The following is a 20,943-nucleotide window of genomic DNA, read 5'->3' on the forward strand; positions in this document are numbered from 1 at the left end:
GGGACGTTGAGTGATGACATGCGGAGTGCTGTGCCCATGATGGCACCGCCAATGGGTCAGCCTCAGTTCTTTGACCCCTCGCAGTTCAAACCTTCCCCTGGCACCCCTGTCAACACAGCCCGACGTGCTGGTCCCGGCAGGAGATCCTTCCCTGCTAACCGATAGGGGGCACTGCTCCCTCGTTAAGCAGGGTTCTTGATAATTTTTGTTTTACTGTGATCCACACCTGTCTCCTATAGGTTTTAATTGGATTTTGTTTAACTTGAATATTACAGAGTATTTATTACATAGACTATATGACAAATTTTGAATCTGATAACAACATTGTATTGAGAGTTATCCTGTAGCATATATATATATATATATATATATAAATATGTATATGGAGGTATACCTTCCACTGGGAAAACTTTGTAGAATTTTTTATTTTGTCAACAGAAATGCATATCTAAATTTAGGATGTTTATAATTATTATTATTATTATTATTATTATTATTATTATTATTATTATTATTGGTGAGTTGTGGCTAGGGTTTTGAGGGGGGGACACTGTATGAATCCTTGCTCACTATCAGCTCGTCTCGGCCAAGCGGGACTGAGGTAAACAGGGTCTTGGGTAATGAACACCCTCTTGCTGGTACTCGGTCACTCCTCAGGCAATGACACTGGCTCTTAGTAAACACAGGTCACTTCTGTCTTCATAAATGCAGTAGCCATAAAAGTGCAAAGTAGTTTTCATGATATTTCATTACTATTATTCTACCTTACTGTGTGGTTGTGGATGGTTTAATTACCACCATATCATTGATGTCGGTGGTGGTGGTGGTGGTGGTGTTGGGAGGGGTGAATGGGAGAAGTCTGCTGCAACTGTGTGTGACATGTGATCAGGTGAATGCTGTTCTGTTTTACTGTCTGGTAGTAGAGGATTTGGTTGCCACCCTTGTCAGTGATGGTGGCACTGGTAGTGGTGGTGTGAAAGACAAGTGGGTGAGTGAGTGGTGTGGTATAATTGTGTGTGGCATCTCATGTGCAGGGTCTGACAACTGTTGGTTATCACCTTTGTTGTGTGACATGAAGGCTGCTGGTGGTGCAGTGTCTCCCAACCCTTCCTGTTCTTAGGCTGTAATAAAGAAATGAACTCTATATACTTAACTCACTTTGGAAAGGTTCAGGTGGTGTTGAGTTACTCTTCTTTCATTTTTAGAGATAATTCCATTTGGGAGAGAGCCACAACCTACAGCTCTTGTGTCACACTTTAGCTTGCGTTCCTTGTTAGCTTCATTAGTAGCCTTACTTAATTCACAGCTATATTTCATTTAACAGACAAATACCAGTGGTAGTAGTGGACATATTCTACAGTGCAATTTTATTATAATGCATATATTGTTACAGAGATTATTCTTTTTAGGGGGACCCAAACTTTCATCACTTCGTAACACCAGGTTTTGTGGAGAGTTTGAAGGGCCAATGCAGATAACAATGCTTGGGTGCTGTGCTCCATCGCATTCACTTGTTGCAATATGAAGGTGCAGATGTCATTGGTGTTGTGCAAGTTACCAGTGCTCAGAGAGGTGTTGTAAGTGTAATTGAAGTAATGAATTATGATGGGATTATGATTATGGGATTATGATGTTAACATTGAAGCATTGCTGTGTTGCCTGGAGAGCTGTCACAAAGAGGAGTGGTGAGCCCTGTCCCTGGTGGTGAGGAACGTTCTCTCCCCAGCAATATATAGTGATATTATTGAACACAGAACATTAAGGAAAAAAGAAATTGGGTGCTTGTGATAGAAAATGGCTGAACTATGCAACTCCATAATTAAAATACTACTGGGAATTTTTCATTGGATGCTTCTTCAGACTTCTAACATTTGTTCAAGTTGCATAGGCCCTTTTAATGCCATTGCTCCATGGGACTGAAAGGTTGCAGCTGGAATTTGAGCAAGGCAGCAGGGTGCATGATAGGAGGCAGTGGAAGGCTGCTGCTGTTGCTGCCATTGTAGGAGGAGGGCAGGCATGAGGTGCTTCTCCTTGGGTGGGGGGAGAGTTTCATATTTTATACCTTAAGTAAAGTTACCCTTGAAGTGACTGCTGGCGAGTTTTTATACGGGATTCGTGATATTAGGTTATCGTGAGTTCCCCAATGGCACAGGTGAGTGGTGTCCTCCGATGAGTCAGGCTGTGAGGCAGATTTCTCATTTCCCACAGACTAGCTCACCCAGCCACCCTCCTGCTCCTTGGTTTCGACTGTTATCACCCCCACCCTATCCCATTATTATTATTCCTGTAAGAGAGAATCTATAGGACTGTCTGGTAAATGTATAAACTCACACAGGAACCAGAGATGTACCTTGATAATTCTGGTGAGGAGGAAGGGAGCACCAGCTGGGCTCTGAGGCTGCGGGAGGCTGGTGTAGAGCATCACTTGTGTGTTAACATTATTTTTGTCCTGTAAAGTAGCCTTTTGGTTCTTTGCCTGTGTAGACCAGCATGGCCAGTGTGCTTCCTTTCCTCACAGTAGTTATTAAAGGTTGGTATGGGTATATTTAATATGTTTTGTGTACATATTGATATAGTAAAATATACATGGTTCCCTTCATACTCCAGTCTGTTAATACCCTGGTGAAGGAACCTTGGTCACACTATTCCAATACCTTCAGATCCAAGAACTTGGGTATTGCTCAGTCTACTGCATGGAGGGTTAGTGAGGACCATGAAGGAATCTGAAGATAAGAATGAAATGAAGTTACAAGTCAGTACTATATTCAATGTTCGTTTACAAGTTAGTGCTATATTCAATGTTCATTTTCCTATATTTCCTGGCATCATTACAATATTCACTAACTATTATTAACATTCTAGTATAAGGAAGAGGCACAAGTAATCCCAGAAGCCAAGGAGAGTATCATATTTAGTAAATATTGCAAATAAATGTCCAGAAAACAGGGATGATGATGCACCTGAAAGAAATCAAGTGGCACAAAAGGGAAATGACAACAAACCATGAGGCTTACACGTGATAGTCTCTACATACCGTGTCCACTTGTCAACCATGTTTATAAATTTGTCAGATTTTCTCCTGAAGTTCCCAACTGACTCAATGTTTATCAACAATTATGTAATATGCAAGCATGTTTGCTATTCAGTATTGCAGGTATCATGGAACTTCTTAGAAATGTTAACTGGAAGTAGTTTAAGAACTTGTAAATTAATGTGGAGGCAGGTCATGTGGGTATGTGATATGATACGTCATGTGGGTATGTGATAGGTACGGGCTACAGGAATGGCAAGGAATTGGACCTCAACACACACCAAGGCCCCGGACACTGCACCACTCGAGTCTATAGACAAGAGAAGCCTTTGAATATCCCGCCAGTCCATGAGGACAAAATTTAATGATACAATAAAATTATAATTATAAAACTGCCATGCGCGTTAGAAAATACACTGTCAAAAAGACTGGGGAGAATAATTTGAAACATATAAGGAGGTTCTGCTGCTTCTGGTTCGAAACAGATGAGCAATGTTTACTGCGCAGCTTGACCACGTGCCCACGCCAGTCCAGCAGACACCCACAGGAAAGCAGGAAGAAGGCACGTGTTTGTCACGGCGGCGACTTTGTAATTTCTGTTGCTCAAGACTGTCTCTGATGTGTTTTATATTCTTCGGCAGTTCGGGAATATACATATATTAGAGTGCAGCCAAGAAGGGCACGTGCTGAGGCACGAGAGACTGAAATGTAGAGGACAGAAGGGCCACCATCTGCAGCAGGCCCCAGCCACCACTGCCCTGGCTGCCTTGCATCCACACACCCCACTGCCAGGGACATGACCACCACCACCTGTGTACATACAAAATACAGCTATCCACGCTCCTGGAGAAGTGGTACAAGTTGGCGTCCACACACCTGTGAGGCATGAGGACAGGTGGGTCATGCAGTAATGATAGTGAAGTGCCGTCTTTGCCTTGTTGGTCGTGACATTGCGAGCCGGTTTTATTCTTGTAATTCGCTCCCTGGTTGTCATGATTTATTTGTAGGGCAGTACGTGAATAGTTTAATCATTATTGTCATTCCCATATTAACTGGATATCATTATTATCATTCCCATATTAACTGGATGTTTGTCATTTTCTAGGATAAAGGACATTTTTAAGATTATTTTAAAGCGTCTGCAGTTGTGAGACCTGGTGTGAAGCGTCTGCAGTTGTGAGACCTGGTGTGATTTAGGAAATGGCGTGGGTGGGCTTATTATTCTCTAGGTTCATATGATTGCTCCCCTTTTGGATTGTCTTAATTAATAATCAAGCCGACGGTGGGCTAATCTTGAACTTGCTACATTATATATATATATATATATATATATATATATATATATATATATATATATATATATATATATATATATATATATATATATATATATAATTTTTTTTAAAGAACGGTACACATGATTATTTTAACCAAAATACTCAGATCTTGCAATAATGGAAAAAAAACTAAACTTTTCGGATTTAGAGCAATAACTTTTTTGTTTTTTTATTAATGCTTCCCAGGTTTGAAATGGACTCTGAAGAGGAGGTTTGAAATGGACTCTGAAGAGGAACAGAAGAACTTGTCCCTTGTTGAGTGGGGGAGGCTGCGGCATGGTAATGGGAAATGGCGAAGGCCGAGTGATGGCTGAGAGATGTTCCGTGGACAGACTTGGCCACGAAGTGACCCAAAAACCAGCCAGCGCTGCCTTCAGTCCCTCCGTGGACCGGGATTTCCGTGCCCTTGCCTCTCATGGCTCAACTTTCATCCTGCCTTCAGATTCTGAATTTCCCAGCGTCTCCGGTCTCATTCATTCTCCATCCCACTTGGTCCCCCAAGTGAGTCCTTTCGCTATCCATTGAGTGGTGCAGCCGTGCTGCATTCCTTTATTATTGTAGAACCGTCATTTAGGATCATACCTTTATATAGGTGGCTACACAGAGGTCCTTAACTGTCACGGAAGGACGGACCTACACCTTTCTAATGATGTCACAGGAGGAGGACCACAATATTGGTGTACGTTGGTAGTTTGTTGTAGGGTATGACCTACGGATGGACCTACCTTCATGCAAAGCTTTGCGTGAAACCACAGGGGTGGTGTGTGCAGTGTTATGTAACAACGCAAGCGAAACCACAGGGGTAGTGTGTGTGTGTGTATATATATATACAGGGTATTGTGGAACTGTGGGCATGGTCCACACTAGCAGTTCGGAACACTTTTTTTAAGGGGGGGAAGCGGAGTTAGAGGGGAGCGAACGCTGTATGTGAATAATCGGTTATGGGGTGGTGGGAAGGCGGGCGTTTTTAATTACGGTGGAGAGGAAAGGAGGCGTGGAAGGGGCGTTGTAGTGTGGGGGGAAGGGGTTAAGTTTTGGATACTTTAATCTTAATCTTAATACTGATGTCTCCTGAGGTCAGCCCAGGCCCAACAAGGAAAGCAAATGAAAAAATTAAATGAACCCCCAACATCACACCTTGAAAGGACCACACAGTCATATGAACAACACAAACTCACTTGTTAGTTATCAAACTGGTGACATTTTCTGGAGGAACGTAATCTAGCTGAGTCAGCGCAGTATTTACAGACGGCCAAAACTTTGTTCCCTCTGGGATAATAGAAGTGGTGGTTTGGTGGCTTATTTCTTCACAGCCCATCAAGCTAAATTTGTATGTGGGAGTGCACACATACAGCTGAAAATGAAGATTTGTGACAATAAGCAAAATGCACAATTCATGCCATGATTTTCAATATTATATAGGTACTGATCTGATAGTATCTAGCTCCACATGAGACAACAACAGGTTGAGGTTTGAGAAAGGACCATCCAACACTCAACACGAGGAATGTATATCCACCTACATGAAATAAACATGTGGAAAAGGAATGTATCAAAAACTGGAATCAAGAATTTCTGTGAGAATAAAATGGTATGTACTTTTGTGATACCTTCCCTGTTCAATTTGCAACAGTAAATATGTTTCAAATACTGCCCCACTGAAAGAGGTATCAGGATAATGACTAACAAATAAAACTTACTGGAACAGAATAAAACTTTGGTGGTGAGGCAAGAGAGGCTGCACCAACAAAGGTCTCAATGCCTCCGTTGGTCACCACCGTCTCGGTGCCAACGATGACCTTTGATGACCTTGTTGACACGTGACATGATGGGGAACACTGCAGAGTCTTGAATTAATGTTGTCTCAATTCCAGCAGTACATAAAGCTTTTGCCACTGGGTGACCCTGCACAAGTAAAAGATGTATTGAGAACATAAGAACATAATAAAATAAAGGAAGCTGCAAGAAGCCATCACCCCTACATGTGGCAGTCCCTGTGTTATGTATTGTGCACATCAGACACGATGACGTGAAAGAGACTCATAAAACACCTTACATCATATTTAGGGGCACGTTCGGCAACAATAACGTGGAATTTCCTTTGTGTGGCTGCCTTGGTCAGGAAGGCCAAGACCAGTGGACACATTGCACACGTCACAATGACCTCATCATTGTGAATCTTGCTTACACCTTGGGCAGCTATCAATTCTTGGCTGAAATAAAAGGAATCAATATAATACTGGTAACAAACAATGTCAATGTCCCAAATGTCAGTGTAATCTTTACTCTACCTTTGTTCAACCTCAGCTTTCTGTTCACCAATGGCCTCAAGTACTCTGTCCTGCAGCTCTGGAATAACCTCCGTGCATTTTGGGAGATCTCCACATGCAGGGTGAGTCTACTAGCATGGACTGTGAGAGGCTTGGGTACTCCACACCTTGCTTCTCTCCACGTGGTGTGTTGTGTTCGTCAATTACTATCTGCGTGAAGAAGAAAAATAACTTAAATAAATAAATGAGATACACACACACACACACACACACACACACACACGAGGGCAGACAGGCAAAATACGTAGAGAGAGAGAGAGAGAGAGAGAGAGAGAGAGAGGCTGTACTTATAAGCAATTATATCTTTCCATACCACACACACACACACACACACGCACACGAACGTTTCCCTAAGGGCTCTCCTTGACACACAGAGAAAGGCTGGTAATTCTCTGTTGATCATTAGCTACAGTATGGAAGCCTCTGTTATACTTGGATATCTCTGTGGAGTATTGTTGTTTTTTAACGTCAAATGGTAAATACTTAATAATGATAAGCTGAGATATAACACAGTATTAAGCCAAGCCTTCAATTCACACAAGCTTTTCAATGATTTCACATTACGCCACACAAGGGACGAGACATTGCAGTGTAAGACCCACCAGAACCAGTTTGAATTTGGCGCTTCAATCAGTAACATCTAGATACTTTGACAATTAGTTATAATGGCCTGAGATTTATTTTTACACGCTTATAATTCTTTATATTTAATTTTCTATTAGTTTAGTATAATATAAAAGAAGTTGGTGCTTGTTATTGAAAGCTAAGTGTGTTGTGGATAGGTTTGCCTGCGTACTGTGCGGAGCAGGCTGGGACGGACGACACAACCAGACGTCAGACACAAGGCACTAGGTTAAAAGGGTGCCATAAACTGGTGCTTTATTTAACGTATTTTCGCAGAACAAGACAGTGACAGGGGCCGTGGTGGGTGCCTGCGTGTGCTGGTGCAAGCTTGGTGCCTGCCGGGAGGTGCCTGCAGTGCCACAAGGGATAATATTGGTAAGAAACCGGCCCACCACTTGTCCAGCCAGCTAATTTGCACAGTGTGATGTAACAGGCGGTAACTGTGATAGTGTTGTTACGTGTCACCCACAACAACAACACAGGGCTGTCAGGTCAGTGGTTAACCTTACTGTTTATTGTTGAGCCTCATATTTCATGTTTTTGCACCTGGTTAGGAATATATTGACGTGACCCAGCATTCCACGGTGCCACAAGCGCTCCAAGCCTCCACCACAAAACTCTTACTAATTAACCATGACAGGAATTATAAAAACGTCAAAAAAATACACTTATTTAATGTTATCAGCTGAGGTGGAGGCAGCCTTCCTCATTTGTCCGCCAATATCTGCTTCATTTCTCACTTATTGTAAGCCTAACACGTCACTAAGTGGAGCCACATAACTAGGCTTTCATATCCGCTAGCTAGATATATCTGCCATTGCCTCATTTAGTTACGATGGAAGAATAACAGGCAAAATAGCGGCCGTTCTCTCCACTGACAAGGGCCGCCATGATGCCTGGCTACCTCTGCCAACCTGCTTCAACCTGTGGGTTCCAATATTTTTTTATTTTTTTCTTAACTTCTTTATTCTGCTGGTATAGCATGTTTTTTATGGTTTATAAAAATAATTATTTGCTTTAGAAGTATTTTCGTGGCTTCTGTTGAGTTGTGTTCAATTTTGTGTTGCTTGCCGAAAATGCGGGGTGTTTTTTTAGCAGTATTCTGACAAACTTGATTTTTTATTTCACGTTCTAACTACGTCTTTTGTATTTCTAAAAATTGCTTATGATTTTTAAATTGTTTTTTGGTTCCTGTTGAGAGAAATAAGTGGACTTTAAAAATGGTTTATGGTCCTGTTAAAAGTTGTTATTACAACACTTTTTGTGTTATTGTCTCTCTATTTGAGCTTGTAACTAACTTTTCATTGCTTGAAAAAATTGTTTGTATGTTTTAAAGTGTTTTATCTTGTTGTTGAGTGAAAATAGGTGGACTTTTCAGTGGTTTTTAATCGTATTTAGGTTCAACATTTGGTTTTTACACAATTTCGGTTTTATTTGTTTACTTCTTGTTCCAGGTCACTTTTGATTGTGTAAGATGATAGTTCAGATTTTTTAAAAATTTTTACGTTCCTAAAAATTCAAATGTTGTGGACTTTTCAATGATTTAAATGGTGCCGAATATTTCAACACTTTTTCCATATTTCATTTGGATATTTTTTAAATACTACTCAGGCTAAAGCTGTTTTAATATTGTGAATATTATTTTAAGTATTTGTCAAGTCAGAATATATAAGGCATTCCAGCCTAGCTCCATTTTTTCGAGGGGTCAATTTCGAAATGAAATCCGTTACGGTACGTAAAATTGCCGTGACGTCACGGCCGCCATCATGGACCAGGGACCTTGATCGGCTCCGCTGTCTCCTCGGTAATAATTATCGTACTTTGCAGTGTTTTCCTGGTGTTTCCACGTGTTTCTAAACTCAGACGTGTAGATAAGAGTAGAATGAGTAAGAAAATAAGAGAAATAGAGGAGGAAGAGGAAGGGAGAAGGAATAGAGGAGGTGGTAAAACAGAAAAATGATAAGAAAACAATATTTAGCTTAATTTTCCCTGCTGCCCTGTCTGTCTTGGTAGTATTTGTCTTCCCTGACAGTGCTTCCAGTGTATTTGGTGTGTTTAAGAGGTGTTGGAGTGTGTCTGGAGGTGTTTAGGGAGTGTTGCAGTGTGTCTGGAGATGTTGAAAGGGTGTTGAAGTGTGTGTTTTAGGGATTTGGTGATGTTTGAGTCAATATTTAGCGTTCCTGGTGTGTTTTGGGGTGTCTTAGGCTTGTTTAGGAGTGCTTTAAGTGTGTTTGGGACTGTTTTCAATGTTTTGTGATGTTTCAAGTGTATTTTAGGATGTTATGGACGAGTTTGGGTGTGTTTTGTGTGGATACCGGGGAATTTTGGGTGCGTTTGTGGGTATTTTAGGTCAGTCTGGGTGTTTTGGGGTGTTTTAAGTGTGTTTTGGGCCGTTTTCAGTGTTTTGGGATGTTTTAAGTGTGTTTTAGAATGTTATGGATGAGTTTGAGTGTGTTTTGGGTAGGTACGGTGTGTTTTCGATGCGTTTAAAGTCAATTGGGTGAGTTTTGGAGTATTTTAAGTGTGTTTGGGGATATTTTGGTGCACTTTCGATGTGTTTAGGGTGTTTTTTGTGCGTTTAGGAGTGTTTAAGGTGTTTTAAGGTGTCTTAGTGTGGTTGGAGTTGCTTTTGAGGTGTTTTGGTTATGTTAAAGGCATGTTGCAGATAAGTACTGGGTCTTTGAGGGTAGAAGTGGTGTGCTGGAGGTAAAATAAAAGGTTCTGGAGTGTTTAAGGGGGGGACTGTGATAGTAGAAGCGTGTCAGGGGTGTTATAGCGTGTGTTGTGATGTATGAAGCTTCTAGATGCACGTGTGTGGGATGTCTGGGTCTGTACGAGGTGTTGTGGTGTTGGAGTCCTAGCAGGGGAAGGTACTGGAGGTTGTAGTGATGGGTAGAGGGTAAAAACAGAGGTACACTTTAGGTTAGGTAAGGTTAAGTGTTCATTGGTGTTGATTCAGTAATACGATCTTTTTTTCTTTTAAGATACAAATGTAGAGGGACGAAATAGGGAAGCAGGAAGACCACCACCATCACCACCATCACCACCAGCAGTGTGGAAGAAAGTTTAGGCAAGCGAAGAAAGTTGGAAAATTAATAATTAAACGCTTGCTGTCTTTTATTATCTTGAGTATAAAATGGTTATATGACAATCTCTCTCTCTCTCTCTCTCTCTCTCTCTCTCTCTCTCTCTCTCTCTCTCTCTCTCTCTCTCTCTCTCTCTCTCTCTCTCTCTCTCTCAGCTTTGTATTAGTTACCCGTTGACAGAAGTGGCAGCCGCGTTTTCTCTTGTCAGATGTAAACAAAGCGGTAGTTTCCTTCCAGCTGGTGATAAAACTCTTTCTCGCTCTTCCTCACTGTCCCACGTCACGGAAGCAGTGTGTGTGTGTGTGTGTGTGTGTGTGTGTGTGTGTGTGTGTGTGTGTGAAGAAGAAAATGTTATATTATATCTACGTGTTTAAAAGTTTCCTTCATTTAAGTCCAAAGAGGCTGGCTGGCTGATGCTAAGGAAGGAAGAAAGGGGTGGTGTTTAGGGGTCTGGGATGGAAAGCGAGTGATGTGTTTTGTAGCCTTCAGATAAAAAATATTAACAAAGTTTACACAGTGGGAAAATTTTGGTGGTGAGAGAGAAAATGACTAAAATATTACCTCAAATTTAACCAAACGTGGTGGAGCTTCACACTTCTCAGCTGACCCTAATCAAACCAAGCCTAACCCAAAGAAGCCTACCCTAACTTCTGTCTGGTGCTTCCTCCTCCCCAAGACTGGCTATCTCGTGTCTTAATCTCAAGCTGGCCTAACCAAACTTTACCTAACCTAACCTAAGCAATTCTAACCTAGCCAAACCTTACTTAAGCAAGCCTAACCTAGCCAAGCCTTACCTAACCTAACCTAACCTAACCTAACCTAGCCAAACCTTACCTAAGCAAGCCTAACCTAGCCAAGCCTTACCTAACTTAACCTAACCTAACCTCACCTAACCTAACCTAAAGAAACCTAGCCAAACTTAACATAACCTAGCCTAACCAAACCTAACCTAACCTACATCCTCTTCCCACGGCCCCACTTAACCAAACCTAATGTAACTTTCAGAGCAATGGCAACCCTCCGATCCGGCAAGCAAGTTTGTGGCAGCGATGGCGGTGGCGGCGGCAGTGGTGGTGAGGTGGACGGCAGGGACAGAGAGGCAGTACAGGCTGCGGACATCAAGGAGAAGGTGAGCAGGGTGTTGTGTTGGTGTGTGTTGGTGTGTGTTGCTAAGCTGAGATGCAATATTTGTCACTCAACACTCGTGCAACACTGCCTCCATGCACAAGTGTGTCGGGAAAATGATTTAAAGTCGTAAAAATGTTCTTGTTTTACTTTATTTATTTATTTATTTATTTTGTTTTATTTTTTGTATATATAGGAGGGACCTGGTCAAAGGGAACTAAGTACAATAAGAAAAAAATACTGAGAAAAAATAAAAGATAAAAAAGACCTCACTTAACCTAACCTAACCTAACATAAGCTAACTTAACCTAACATAACTTAGCCTAACCTCTTTTAACCTAACTTAACTTAACCTAACCTAACTTAACCTAACCTCTTTTAACCTAACCTCTTTTAACCTAACCTAACCTAACTTAACTTAACCTAACCTAACTTAACCTAACCTCACTTAACCTCACTTAACCTAACCTAACGTAACTTAACCTAACCTAACCTAACCTCATTTAACCTAACCTCACTTAACCTAACCTCACTTAACCTAACGTAACCTAACCTAACCTAACACCCACAGAGGAACGCACGGACAAGCAAGGTGTTATTCGGCAGTCTGATCCTGGACCTGCTCGGCTTGAAGGTGGTGCTGCCCGTGTGTCCTGCTCTCCTCGACTGTTACTCCAAGCACAACACCAGCGGCTTGTATTCCTCTCAGCTCTCCTGTGTGACTTATTACCAGCATATCATCGGTTTCGCTGCGAGGTTCCATTCTGTCTTGTTTGGTAATTGAGTGGGTTTGTTGTGTTTTGTATTGGTTTATATATTTTTAGCTTGTTTTTATTATTATTTTTTCAATTTTTTTATCCTATTATCTATTTATTTATTTTTTGTTTGTTTGTTTGTTTACAGGGTGTGTGTGTGTTTGTTTGTGTTCCTGCTGTTCAATATTGCAGCTTGTTTTCTTTATTATTGTTATTTTGTGTTTTATTCTATTTCAGTGTTCTGAGGGAGTCTTCAGGTGTTTTTGGGGTGTTTTTGGGTGTTTTTGGAGTGTTTTGGGGTGTTTTTGGTGTGTTGTGAAGTGTTTTGATGTGTTTTGGGGTGGTTAAGGGGTGTTTTGAAGTGTTTTGTGGTGTTGTGGAGGTGTTTTGGGATTTTTGGTGTGTTTTAAAGTGTTTTGGGATGTTTTTGGAATGTTTTGATGTGTTTTGAGATGTTTAGGAGTATTTTTGGAGTATTTTGGTGTGTTTTTGGAGTGTTTTGGGATGTGTTTGTAGTGTTTTGGGGTGTTTTGGGGTATTTTGAAGGTGTTTTGGTGTGTTTTTGGAGTGTTTTGGGGTATTTTGGGATGTTTTGGTGTGTTTTGGGTTATTTTGAGAGTGTTTTGGTGTGTTTTTGGAGTGTTTCTGGGTGTTTTGGAGTATCTTGAGGGTGTTTAAAGGTGTTGTGGTAGTTTAAAATATATTGTTAGTTTACTTATTTTTAACTTTTTATTTTCTTATGCATTATTTTATTTCTTATTTATATTGTGGTGTGTTGTCGGTGTGTCCTAACCTAACCTAACCAGCCTACCCTCTCCTAACCTCTCCTCAACCCACAGGCACTGATTGGCGTGACATTCAGCATAGGCTTCACCGTCGGGCACACTGTGGGGGCTGCGTTCTCCCGCTGGGGAAGTACTGGGTGGTTCGCGGCCTCGGCTGTCTACGCACGCACTCTCACTGTGGCTAACATAATATTCTTTGCTGTCTTCTTCCAGGAATCGCTGCCTGAGGTGTGTGTGTGTGTGTGTCATTTTTTTTTTTTATTATGTATATTTTTTTTGTTTTTGTATAATTTTTGCTTATTTTTTTTTTCCTTTCATTTTTTCTTTCTTTGCTTATTTTGTAATTTGTTTGTATTTCCTTGTGTCTCTGAATGTTGTTAAAGAGAGGTGCATTGTGAGTAAAGCATCATTTTCTCTTTCCTTTCCTCATTTCTTTACTTTTCCCTCTTATTCCTTCCTTTCTGTCATCATTACAAACCCTTTCTATTCATTACAAACCCTTTCTCTCATTTTCCTTACCATAAACCATCAAAACATCTTAACAATCTCATTTAAATCACTTTTCTTTTCATTATCATCTGTTTGTTTACATTCTCTTGCTTTCTTTCACTTATTAATTCATTACACTCCTGTTTGTATGTTTAGGAATGTTTTGAGATATTTTGGGGTGTTTTGGAGGTGTTTTGGGGTGTTTTTTCAAGTGTTTTGAGGTAAATTGTCTGTTTTTGGGTATATTTGTCTGTTTTGTCTGTTTTTTGGGTATTATTGGGGTTTTGGAGGTGTTTTGGGGGTGTTTTTGCAAATGTTTTGAGGTAAATTGTCTTTTTTGGGTATTTTTTGGGTTTTGGAGATGTTTTGAGGGTGTTTTTGCAAGTGTTTTGAGATAAATTGTCTTTTTTGGGTATTATGGGGGTTTTGGAGGTGTTTTTTCAAGTGTTTTGAGGTAAATTGTCATTTTTTGGGTATTATTGGGGTTTTGGAGGTGTTTTGCGGGTGTTTTTTCAAGTGTTTTTGAGGTAAATTGTCTGTTTTTGGGTGTTTAATGGTGTTTTGGGAGTGTTTTGCAAGTTTTTGAGGTAAATAGTGTGTTTTGGGGTGTTTAATGGTGTTTTGAGAGTGTTTTGCAAGTGTTTTGAGGTAAATAGTGTGTTTTGGGGTGTTTAATTTTGTTTTGGGAGTGTTTTGCAAGTGTTTTGAGGTAAATAGTTTGTTTTGGGGTGTTTAATGGTGTCTTGGCGGTGTTTCAGGGTTATATAGGGGTGTTTGGGGGTGATCTAGCGTAAGTAGTGTTATCAAGGCTGTAGTGGAAGTTACTGTGGGTTTTCAAAGGGTGTTTCCATGGTGATTCACTTGTATTTTATCCCTTGTACAGTAAAACTCCCTTTCCCTGAGTTGGCAACACTGTTTGTTTACGTTCGCTGTTGCCTCGTCGTGTGTGAGTCAGATTTGTGTCTTGTTCTTCCACCGCAGGGCAGAAGGAGGAGGGACATCGGTGCCAGTTTGACCGAGGCTTGGGAGGTGATCAATCCTAGGGCTCTGTTCTCCGTCAGCTGTGTCAAGGGCCTGGGCAGAGAAGGTGTGTGTGTGTGTGTTTGTATGTTCAGTATTGTGTGTTTGTTCGTGTTTGTAGTATTGTGTGTGTGTGTGTGTGTGTGTGTACTAGCAAATATTCCCTTATGTTTACTCCTGAAACACACACACACACACACACACACACACACACACACACACACACACACACACACACACACACACACACACACACACACCACCTGTTCCTCCTCCTCCTCCTCTCCCTTCATTCATACACACACACACACACACACACACACACACACACACACACACACACACACACACACACACACACACACACACACACACACACACACACACACACACACACACACACACACACACACACACACACACACACACACACACACACACACACACACACACACACTACCTCCCGTTCCTCCTCCTCCTCCTCTCCCTTCATTCATAAACATCTGTCTTTCTCTCTCTCTGTAGAACGCATGAAATTAATACAACTTAGCCGAGTTTACTTCCTCTACCTGTTCCTGTATTCCAGCCTGGAGTTAACGCTGATCTTCGCGACCCACCACAAGCATAGTTACGACTCGTTGGCGCAGGACCGCAAGTTTTCCTTCCTGGGCCTGGTCATGGCAATTACACAGAGAGGGTTTATGCGAAGTGTTAAGACTGGAACTGAAAAAGCAACTGCCAATTAGGTATGGTGTGTTCTGGGGTGTGTGTGTGTGTGTGTGTGTGTGTGTGTGTGTGTTGGAGAGGGTTTGTGTGTGTGTGTGGCCGGGAAAGGGTTGCCTGTGTGTGTGTTTTCAAGGGTGTTTTCATGGTTCGAGTTTAACAGGGTGTAGTGGAAGTTACTGAGGTTTTCAAGGGTGTTTTTCATGGTTCTTGTTTAACAGGGTGTAGTGGATGTTACTGGGGTTTTCAAGGGTGTTTTCATGGTTTTTGTTTAACAGGGTGTAGTGGAAGTTACTGGGGTTTTCAAGGGTGTTTTCATGGTTCTAGTCTAACAGGCTGTAGTGCAAGTTACTGGGGTTTTCAAGGATGTTTTCATGGTTCTAGTTTAATGGGCTGTAGTGGAAGTTACTGAGGTTTACAAAGTATATTTTCAAATCTATATTTTTACTGTGTAGAATTACAATATAAAACAACAGGATTTATCAGTAACAGTTTAAGTAACAATTAGTTTAAGATCATATTATTTTCTTTTCCTTGCATTTAATCATTGTATGCCTGTATCTAATTCATGTTGGTTTCACAGGCACACACCTACATTGTGATGCAGCTCCTTGGAGGTGGAGAGCTGGCTGCCTCAGAGGATCAGGAAACACGAGAGGTTCACAGAGGCTCGCCTCGGGCTTCGGTCGTCGTGAGGAACCTGGTGTCAGCAGTTCACTACGTGCACAGGAAAAGCATCAGTGTTCACGGAGACCTAAAGCCAGACAGGGGTGAAAAGGGTTGGTGTTGAGGATAGACAGAAAAGAAAAGAAAGGAAAGGTAAAAAAAGGAAGTTTTTTTGCATTGATTTTCCATCTGCTTATTTTAAAGAATTTATTGCATGGAATATTATTGATCTCCATCATTTGTATGGCCTTTATAATAAAAAGTATGAATTTATTCCATTCAGATATTATCCTTCTCCGAGGCCATTCTAATCTAAACATCTTTTCACGGAATCTCTTGTTCAAGGATTCTTCTGAAGATTCAGTTATTAAGATTGTGGATTTTGGGTTTGCACATTTGATGCCTGACAAGGAAAAGGATGGCAGCACGAAGACACCGTGCTTCACTGTTCACTATGCAGCGCCAGAAGTGTTGCTGCAAGCTGTGCAGTGCAGAAGGGAGCAAATGGTACCGCTTGAACATTCATGCACTGGTTGAGTATCTTGTGTGTAATTTTATGATGAAAGGTTTTTAATGCAGGGACAGTTGTTTATAGGCATTTTTACATTATTTTTAGTGTACAACCATCCAAAAGGCATTTAGCTCAGTGTTACTGCAACAACCACACAGTACTGAATGTAGGGTTTCCTGTTTCATTAGAGATTTCTCTGCAGTGGTGTTTTCAATACAAGGAGTGTTTTCTATAGTTATTTTCTTTATTTTGAGGGCTTGCTATAATATCCTGCACAACTCTAAAAATACATCAAATTAACCTCCCACCAAAGCACAATACAGACACTTCCATTGGCTGTAACATTACTGCTAATACTGCAACATTCTTCCTGAGGGGAACCACACACATTAACAATAACACATGTTACAAAAAACTACACCAAACATATTAAGCTCAACATTTTTGTATAATAATTTTTAGAAACATGAATGACCAAAAATGGTTCTAGGATAAAAGAGGAAAAAAATGACAGAACACTACAGCATAACAGTACAAATGGCAGGTGTGTCTCTTTTCTCTTATTCCTTATTTGCAAGGATTAAAGCTGTTACCTTCTTGTTACACAAGAAGTGGGACGGTACAGTTCGCTAAGCTGCCGGTACACGTAGGATGGTGCAGTACCTCGACTGAAATAAAAGAGATTTAAATGGTCAGCAGCCATTATTTAAAGCTAAGTGAGTAGATGTGCAAGATAAACAGGGTACAGTAAAATCCCTCTTATCCGGCATCACATTTCTTCACAGCCCATCAAGCTAAATTTGTATGTGGGAGTGCACACATACAGCTGAAAATGAAGATTTGTGACAATAAGCAAAATGCACAATTCATGCCATGATTTTCAATATTATATAGGTACTGATCTGATAGTATCTAGCTCCACATGAGACAACAACAGGTTGAGGTTTGAGAAAGGACCATCCAACACTCAACACGAGGAATGTTTATCCACCTACATGAAATAAACATGTGGAAAAGGAATGTATCAAAAACTGGAATCAAGAATTTCTGTGAGAATAAAATGGTATGTACTTTTGTGATACCTTCCCTGTTCAATTTGCAACAGTAAATATGTTTCAAATACTGCCCCACTGAAAGAGGTATCAGGATAATGACTAACAAATAAAACTTACTGGAACAGAATAAAACTTTGGTGGTGAGGCAAGAGAGGCTGCACCAACAAAGGTCTCAATGCCTCCGTTGGTCACCACCGTCTCGGTGCCAACGATGACCTTTGATGACCTTGTTGACACGTGACATGATGGGGAACACTGCAGAGTCTTGAATTAATGTTGTCTCAATTCCAGCAGTACATAAAGCTTTTGCCACTGGGTGACCCTGCACAAGTAAAAGATGTATTGAGAACATAAGAACATAATAAAATAAAGGAAGCTGCAAGAAGCCATCACCCCTACATGTGGCAGTCCCTGTGTTATGTATTGTGCACATCAGACACGATGACGTGAAAGAGACGCATAAAACACCTTACATCATATTTAGGGGCACGTTCGGCAACAATAACGTGGAATTTCCTTTGTGTGGCTGCCTTGGTCAGGAAGGCCAAGACCAGTGGACACATTGCACACGTCACAATGACCTCATCATTGTGAATCTTGCTTACACCTTGGGCAGCTATCAATTCTTGGCTGAAATAAAAGGAATCAATATAATACTGGTAACAAACAATGTCAATGTCCCAAATGTCAGTGTAATCTTTACTCTACCTTTGTTCAACCTCAGCTTTCTGTTCACCAATGGCCTCAAGTACTCTGTCCTGCAGCTCTGGAATAACCTCCGTGCATTTTGGGAGATCTCCACATGCAGGGTGAGTCTACTAGCATGGACTGTGAGAGGCTTGGGTACTCCACACCTTGCTTCTCTCCACGTGGTGTGTTGTGTTCGTCAATTACCTACTATCTGCGTGAAGAAGAAATATAACTTAAATAAATAAATGAGATACACACACACACACACACACACACGAGGGCAGACAGGCAAAATACGTAGAGAGAGAGAGAGAGAGAGAGAGAGAGAGAGAGAGAGAGAGAGAGAGAGAGAGAGAGAGAGAGAGGCTGTACTTAAGCAATTATATCTTTCCATACCACACACACACACACACACACGCACACGAACGTTTCCCTAAGGGCTCTCCTTGACACACAGAGAAAGGCTGGTAATTCTCTGTTGATCATTAGCTACAGTATGGAAGCCTCTGTTATACTTGGATATCTCTGTGGAGTATTGTTGTTTTTTAACGTCAAATGGTAAATACTTAATAATGATAAGCTGAGATATAACACAGTATTAAGCCAAGCCTTCAATTCACACAAGCTTTTCAATGATTTCACATTACGCCACACAAGGGACGAGACATTGCAGTGTAAGACCCGCCAGGACCAGTTTGAATTTGGCGCTTCAATCAGTAACATCTAGATACTTTGACAATTACAGTTATAATGGCCTGAGATTTATTTTTACACGCTTATAATTCTTTATATTTAATTTTCTATTAGTTTAGTATAATATAAAAGAAGTTGGTGCTTGTTATTGAAAGCTAAGTGTGTTGTGGATAGGTTTGCCTGCGTACTGTGCGGAGCAGGCTGGGACGGACGACACAACCAGACGTCAGACACAAGGCACTAGGTTAAAAGGGTGCCATAAACTGGTGCTTTATTTAACGTATTTTCGCAGAACAAGACAGTGACAGGGGCCGTGGTGGCTGCCTGCGTGTGCTGGTGCAAGCTTGGTGCCTGCCGGGAGGTGCCTGCAGTGCCACAAGGGATAATATTGGTAAGAAACCGGCCCACCACTTCTCCAGCCAGCTAATTTGCACAGTGTGATGTAACAGGCGGTAACTGTGATAGTGTTGTTACGTGTCACCCACAACAACAACACAGGGCTGTCAGGTCAGTGGTTAACCTTACTGTTTATTGTTGAGCCTTGTATTTCATGTTTTTGCACCTGGTTAGGAATATATTGACGTGACCCAGCATTCCACGGTGCCACAAGCGCTCCAAGCCTCCACCACAAAACTCTTACTAATTAACCATGACAGGAATTATAAAAACGTCAAAAAAATACACTTATCTAATGTTATCAGCTGAGGTGGAGGCAGCCTTCCTCATTTGTCCGCCAATATCTGCTTCATTTCTCACTTATTGTAAGCCTAACACGTCACTAAGTGGAGCCACATAACTAGGCTTTCATATCCGCTAGCTACATATATCTGCCATTGCCTCATTTAGTTACGATGGAAGAATAACAGGCAAAATAGCGGCCGTTCTCTCCACTGACAAGGGCCGCCATGATGCCTGGCTACCTCTGCCAACCTGCTTCAACCTGTGGGTTCCAATATTTTTTTATTTTTTTCTTAACTTCTTTATTCTGCTGGTATAGCATGTTTTTTATGGTTTATAAAAATAATTATTTGCTTTAGAAGTATTTTCGTGGCTTGTGTTGAGTTGTGTTCAATTTTGTGTTGCTTGCCGAAAATGCGGGGTGTTTTTTTAGCAGTATTTTGACAAACTTGATTTTTTATTTCACGTTCTAACTACGTCTTTTGTATTTCTAAAAATTGCTTATGATTTTTAAATTGTTTTTTGGTTCCTGTTGAGAGAAATAAGTGGACTTTAAAAATGGTTTATGGTCCTGTTAAAAGTTGTTATTACAACACTTTTTGTGTTATTGTCTCTCTATTTGAGCTTGTAACTAACTTTTCATTGCTTGAAAAAATTGTTTGTATGTTTTAAAGTGTTTTATCTTGTTGTTGAGTGAAAATAGGTGGACTTTTCAGTGGTTTTTAATCGTATTTAGGTTCAACACTTGGTTTTTACACAATTTCGGTTTTATTTGTTTACTTCTTGTTCCAGGTCACTTTTGATTGTGTAAGATGATAGTTCAGATTTTTTAAAAATTTTTACGTTCCTAAAAATTCAAATGTTGTGGACTTTTCAATGATTTAAATGGTGCCGAATATTTCAACACTTTTTCCATATTTCATTTGGATATTTTTTAAATACTACTCAGGCTAGAGCTGTTTTAATATTGTGAATATTATTTTAAGTATTTGTCAAGTCAGAATATATAAGGCATTCCAGCCTAGCTCCATTTTTTCGAGGGGTCAATTTCGAAATGAAATCCGTTACGGTACGTAAAATTGCCGTGACGTCACGGCCGCCATCATGGACCAGGGACCTTGATCGGCTCCGCTGTCTCCTCGGTAATAATTATCGTACTTTGCAGTGTTTTCCTGGTGTTTCCACGTGTTTCTAAACTCAGACGTGTAGATAAGAGTAGAATGAGTAAGAAAATAAGAGAAATAGAGGAGGAAGAGGAAGGGAGAAGGAATAGAGGAGGTGGTAAAACAGAAAAATGCTAAGAAAACAATATTTAGGTTAATTTTCCCTGCTGCCCTGTCTGTCT

General features: G+C 40.8%; 2 protein-coding genes and 4 long non-coding RNA genes across 25 annotated transcripts in view; 3 read left to right on the plus strand and 3 right to left on the minus strand.

Moving 5' to 3' along the window:
• The window catches only part of LOC135091083 (protein transport protein Sec16A-like), a 44,001-nt gene extending 41,400 nt beyond the window's left edge, over positions 1–2,601 (plus strand). For 7 of the 8 annotated variants that reach the window (XM_063988450.1, XM_063988454.1, XM_063988449.1 and 4 more), the window contains one exon: positions 1–2,601. In XM_063988450.1, the coding sequence (XP_063844520.1) occupies positions 1–165 (165 nt within the window). In that variant the 3' untranslated portion in view covers positions 166–2,601. The other variant, XM_063988455.1, reaches the window with a different exon arrangement.
• Positions 830–8,246, minus strand: LOC135091100 (uncharacterized). The gene is made up of 6 exons (XR_010262319.1): positions 8,144–8,246; positions 6,660–6,848; positions 6,425–6,581; positions 6,069–6,273; positions 5,547–5,722; positions 830–2,723 (listed from the first exon to the last, which is right to left on the minus strand). It is a non-coding gene; the product is annotated as an uncharacterized LOC135091100 (long non-coding RNA).
• On the plus strand, positions 7,346–16,244 carry LOC135091087 (uncharacterized). Of its 4 annotated transcripts, XM_063988465.1 has the most exons (7): positions 7,346–7,697; positions 10,307–10,392; positions 11,414–11,537; positions 12,105–12,309; positions 13,128–13,301; positions 14,544–15,328; positions 15,889–16,244. In XM_063988465.1, exons 3-5 carry the CDS (start codon positions 11,418–11,420, stop codon positions 13,256–13,258), a joined length of 456 nt encoding a protein of 151 aa, XP_063844535.1. In that variant the 5' UTR covers positions 7,346–7,697; positions 10,307–10,392; positions 11,414–11,417; the 3' UTR covers positions 13,259–13,301; positions 14,544–15,328; positions 15,889–16,244. The 4 variants fall into 4 exon arrangements, 3 of the variants coding, with proteins under 3 accessions (XP_063844535.1, XP_063844533.1, XP_063844534.1); XM_063988463.1 differs by lacking the exons at positions 7,346–7,697; positions 10,307–10,392 and having other exon boundaries at positions 11,107–11,537; positions 14,544–14,649; positions 15,169–15,328; XM_063988464.1 differs by lacking the exons at positions 7,346–7,697; positions 10,307–10,392 and having other exon boundaries at positions 11,107–11,537; positions 14,549–15,328.
• The window catches only part of LOC135091108 (uncharacterized), a 12,120-nt gene continuing 1,880 nt past the window's right edge, over positions 10,704–20,943 (minus strand). Inside the window, exon 2 of the long non-coding RNA XR_010262330.1 lies at positions 10,704–11,222. This is a non-coding gene — a long non-coding RNA (uncharacterized LOC135091108). The remainder of the gene's footprint in view (positions 11,223–20,943) is intronic.
• Positions 16,706–19,856, minus strand: LOC135091098 (uncharacterized). Of its 2 annotated transcripts, none has more exons than XR_010262316.1 (5): positions 19,758–19,856; positions 18,246–18,438; positions 18,006–18,167; positions 17,655–17,859; positions 16,706–17,308 (listed from the first exon to the last, which is right to left on the minus strand). It is a non-coding gene; the product is annotated as an uncharacterized LOC135091098 (long non-coding RNA). The 2 variants fall into 2 exon arrangements; XR_010262315.1 differs by having other exon boundaries at positions 18,011–18,167; positions 19,758–19,855.
• Positions 18,806–20,943, plus strand: part of LOC135091091 (uncharacterized) — a 9,299-nt gene continuing 7,161 nt past the window's right edge. Inside the window, exon 1 of one of the 9 annotated variants that reach the window (XR_010262284.1) lies at positions 18,806–19,311. This is a non-coding gene — a long non-coding RNA (uncharacterized LOC135091091). Of the gene's footprint in view, positions 19,428–19,760; positions 19,863–20,667; positions 20,741–20,802; positions 20,823–20,943 lie in introns of those variants that run through there. The other 8 variants (XR_010262279.1, XR_010262287.1, XR_010262285.1 and 5 more) reach the window with 8 other exon arrangements.

Source organism: Scylla paramamosain, chromosome 36 (assembly GCF_035594125.1).
Source record: "Scylla paramamosain isolate STU-SP2022 chromosome 36, ASM3559412v1, whole genome shotgun sequence".
Lineage (NCBI taxonomy): Eukaryota > Metazoa > Arthropoda > Malacostraca > Decapoda > Portunidae > Scylla > Scylla paramamosain.

Excerpts from the sequence above, each read along its gene's own strand:
- LOC135091087 (XM_063988465.1), top strand. The coding sequence starts at position 11,418 with ATGGCAACCCTCCGATCCGGCAAGCAAGTTTGTGGCAGCGATGGCGGT. Across the intron at positions 11,538-12,104 it reads CTGCGGACATCAAGGAGAAG|AGGAACGCACGGACAAGCAA; the intron begins GTGAGCAGGGTG and ends TAACACCCACAG. Across the intron at positions 12,310-13,127 it reads GTTCCATTCTGTCTTGTTTG|GCACTGATTGGCGTGACATT; the intron begins GTAATTGAGTGG and ends CTCAACCCACAG.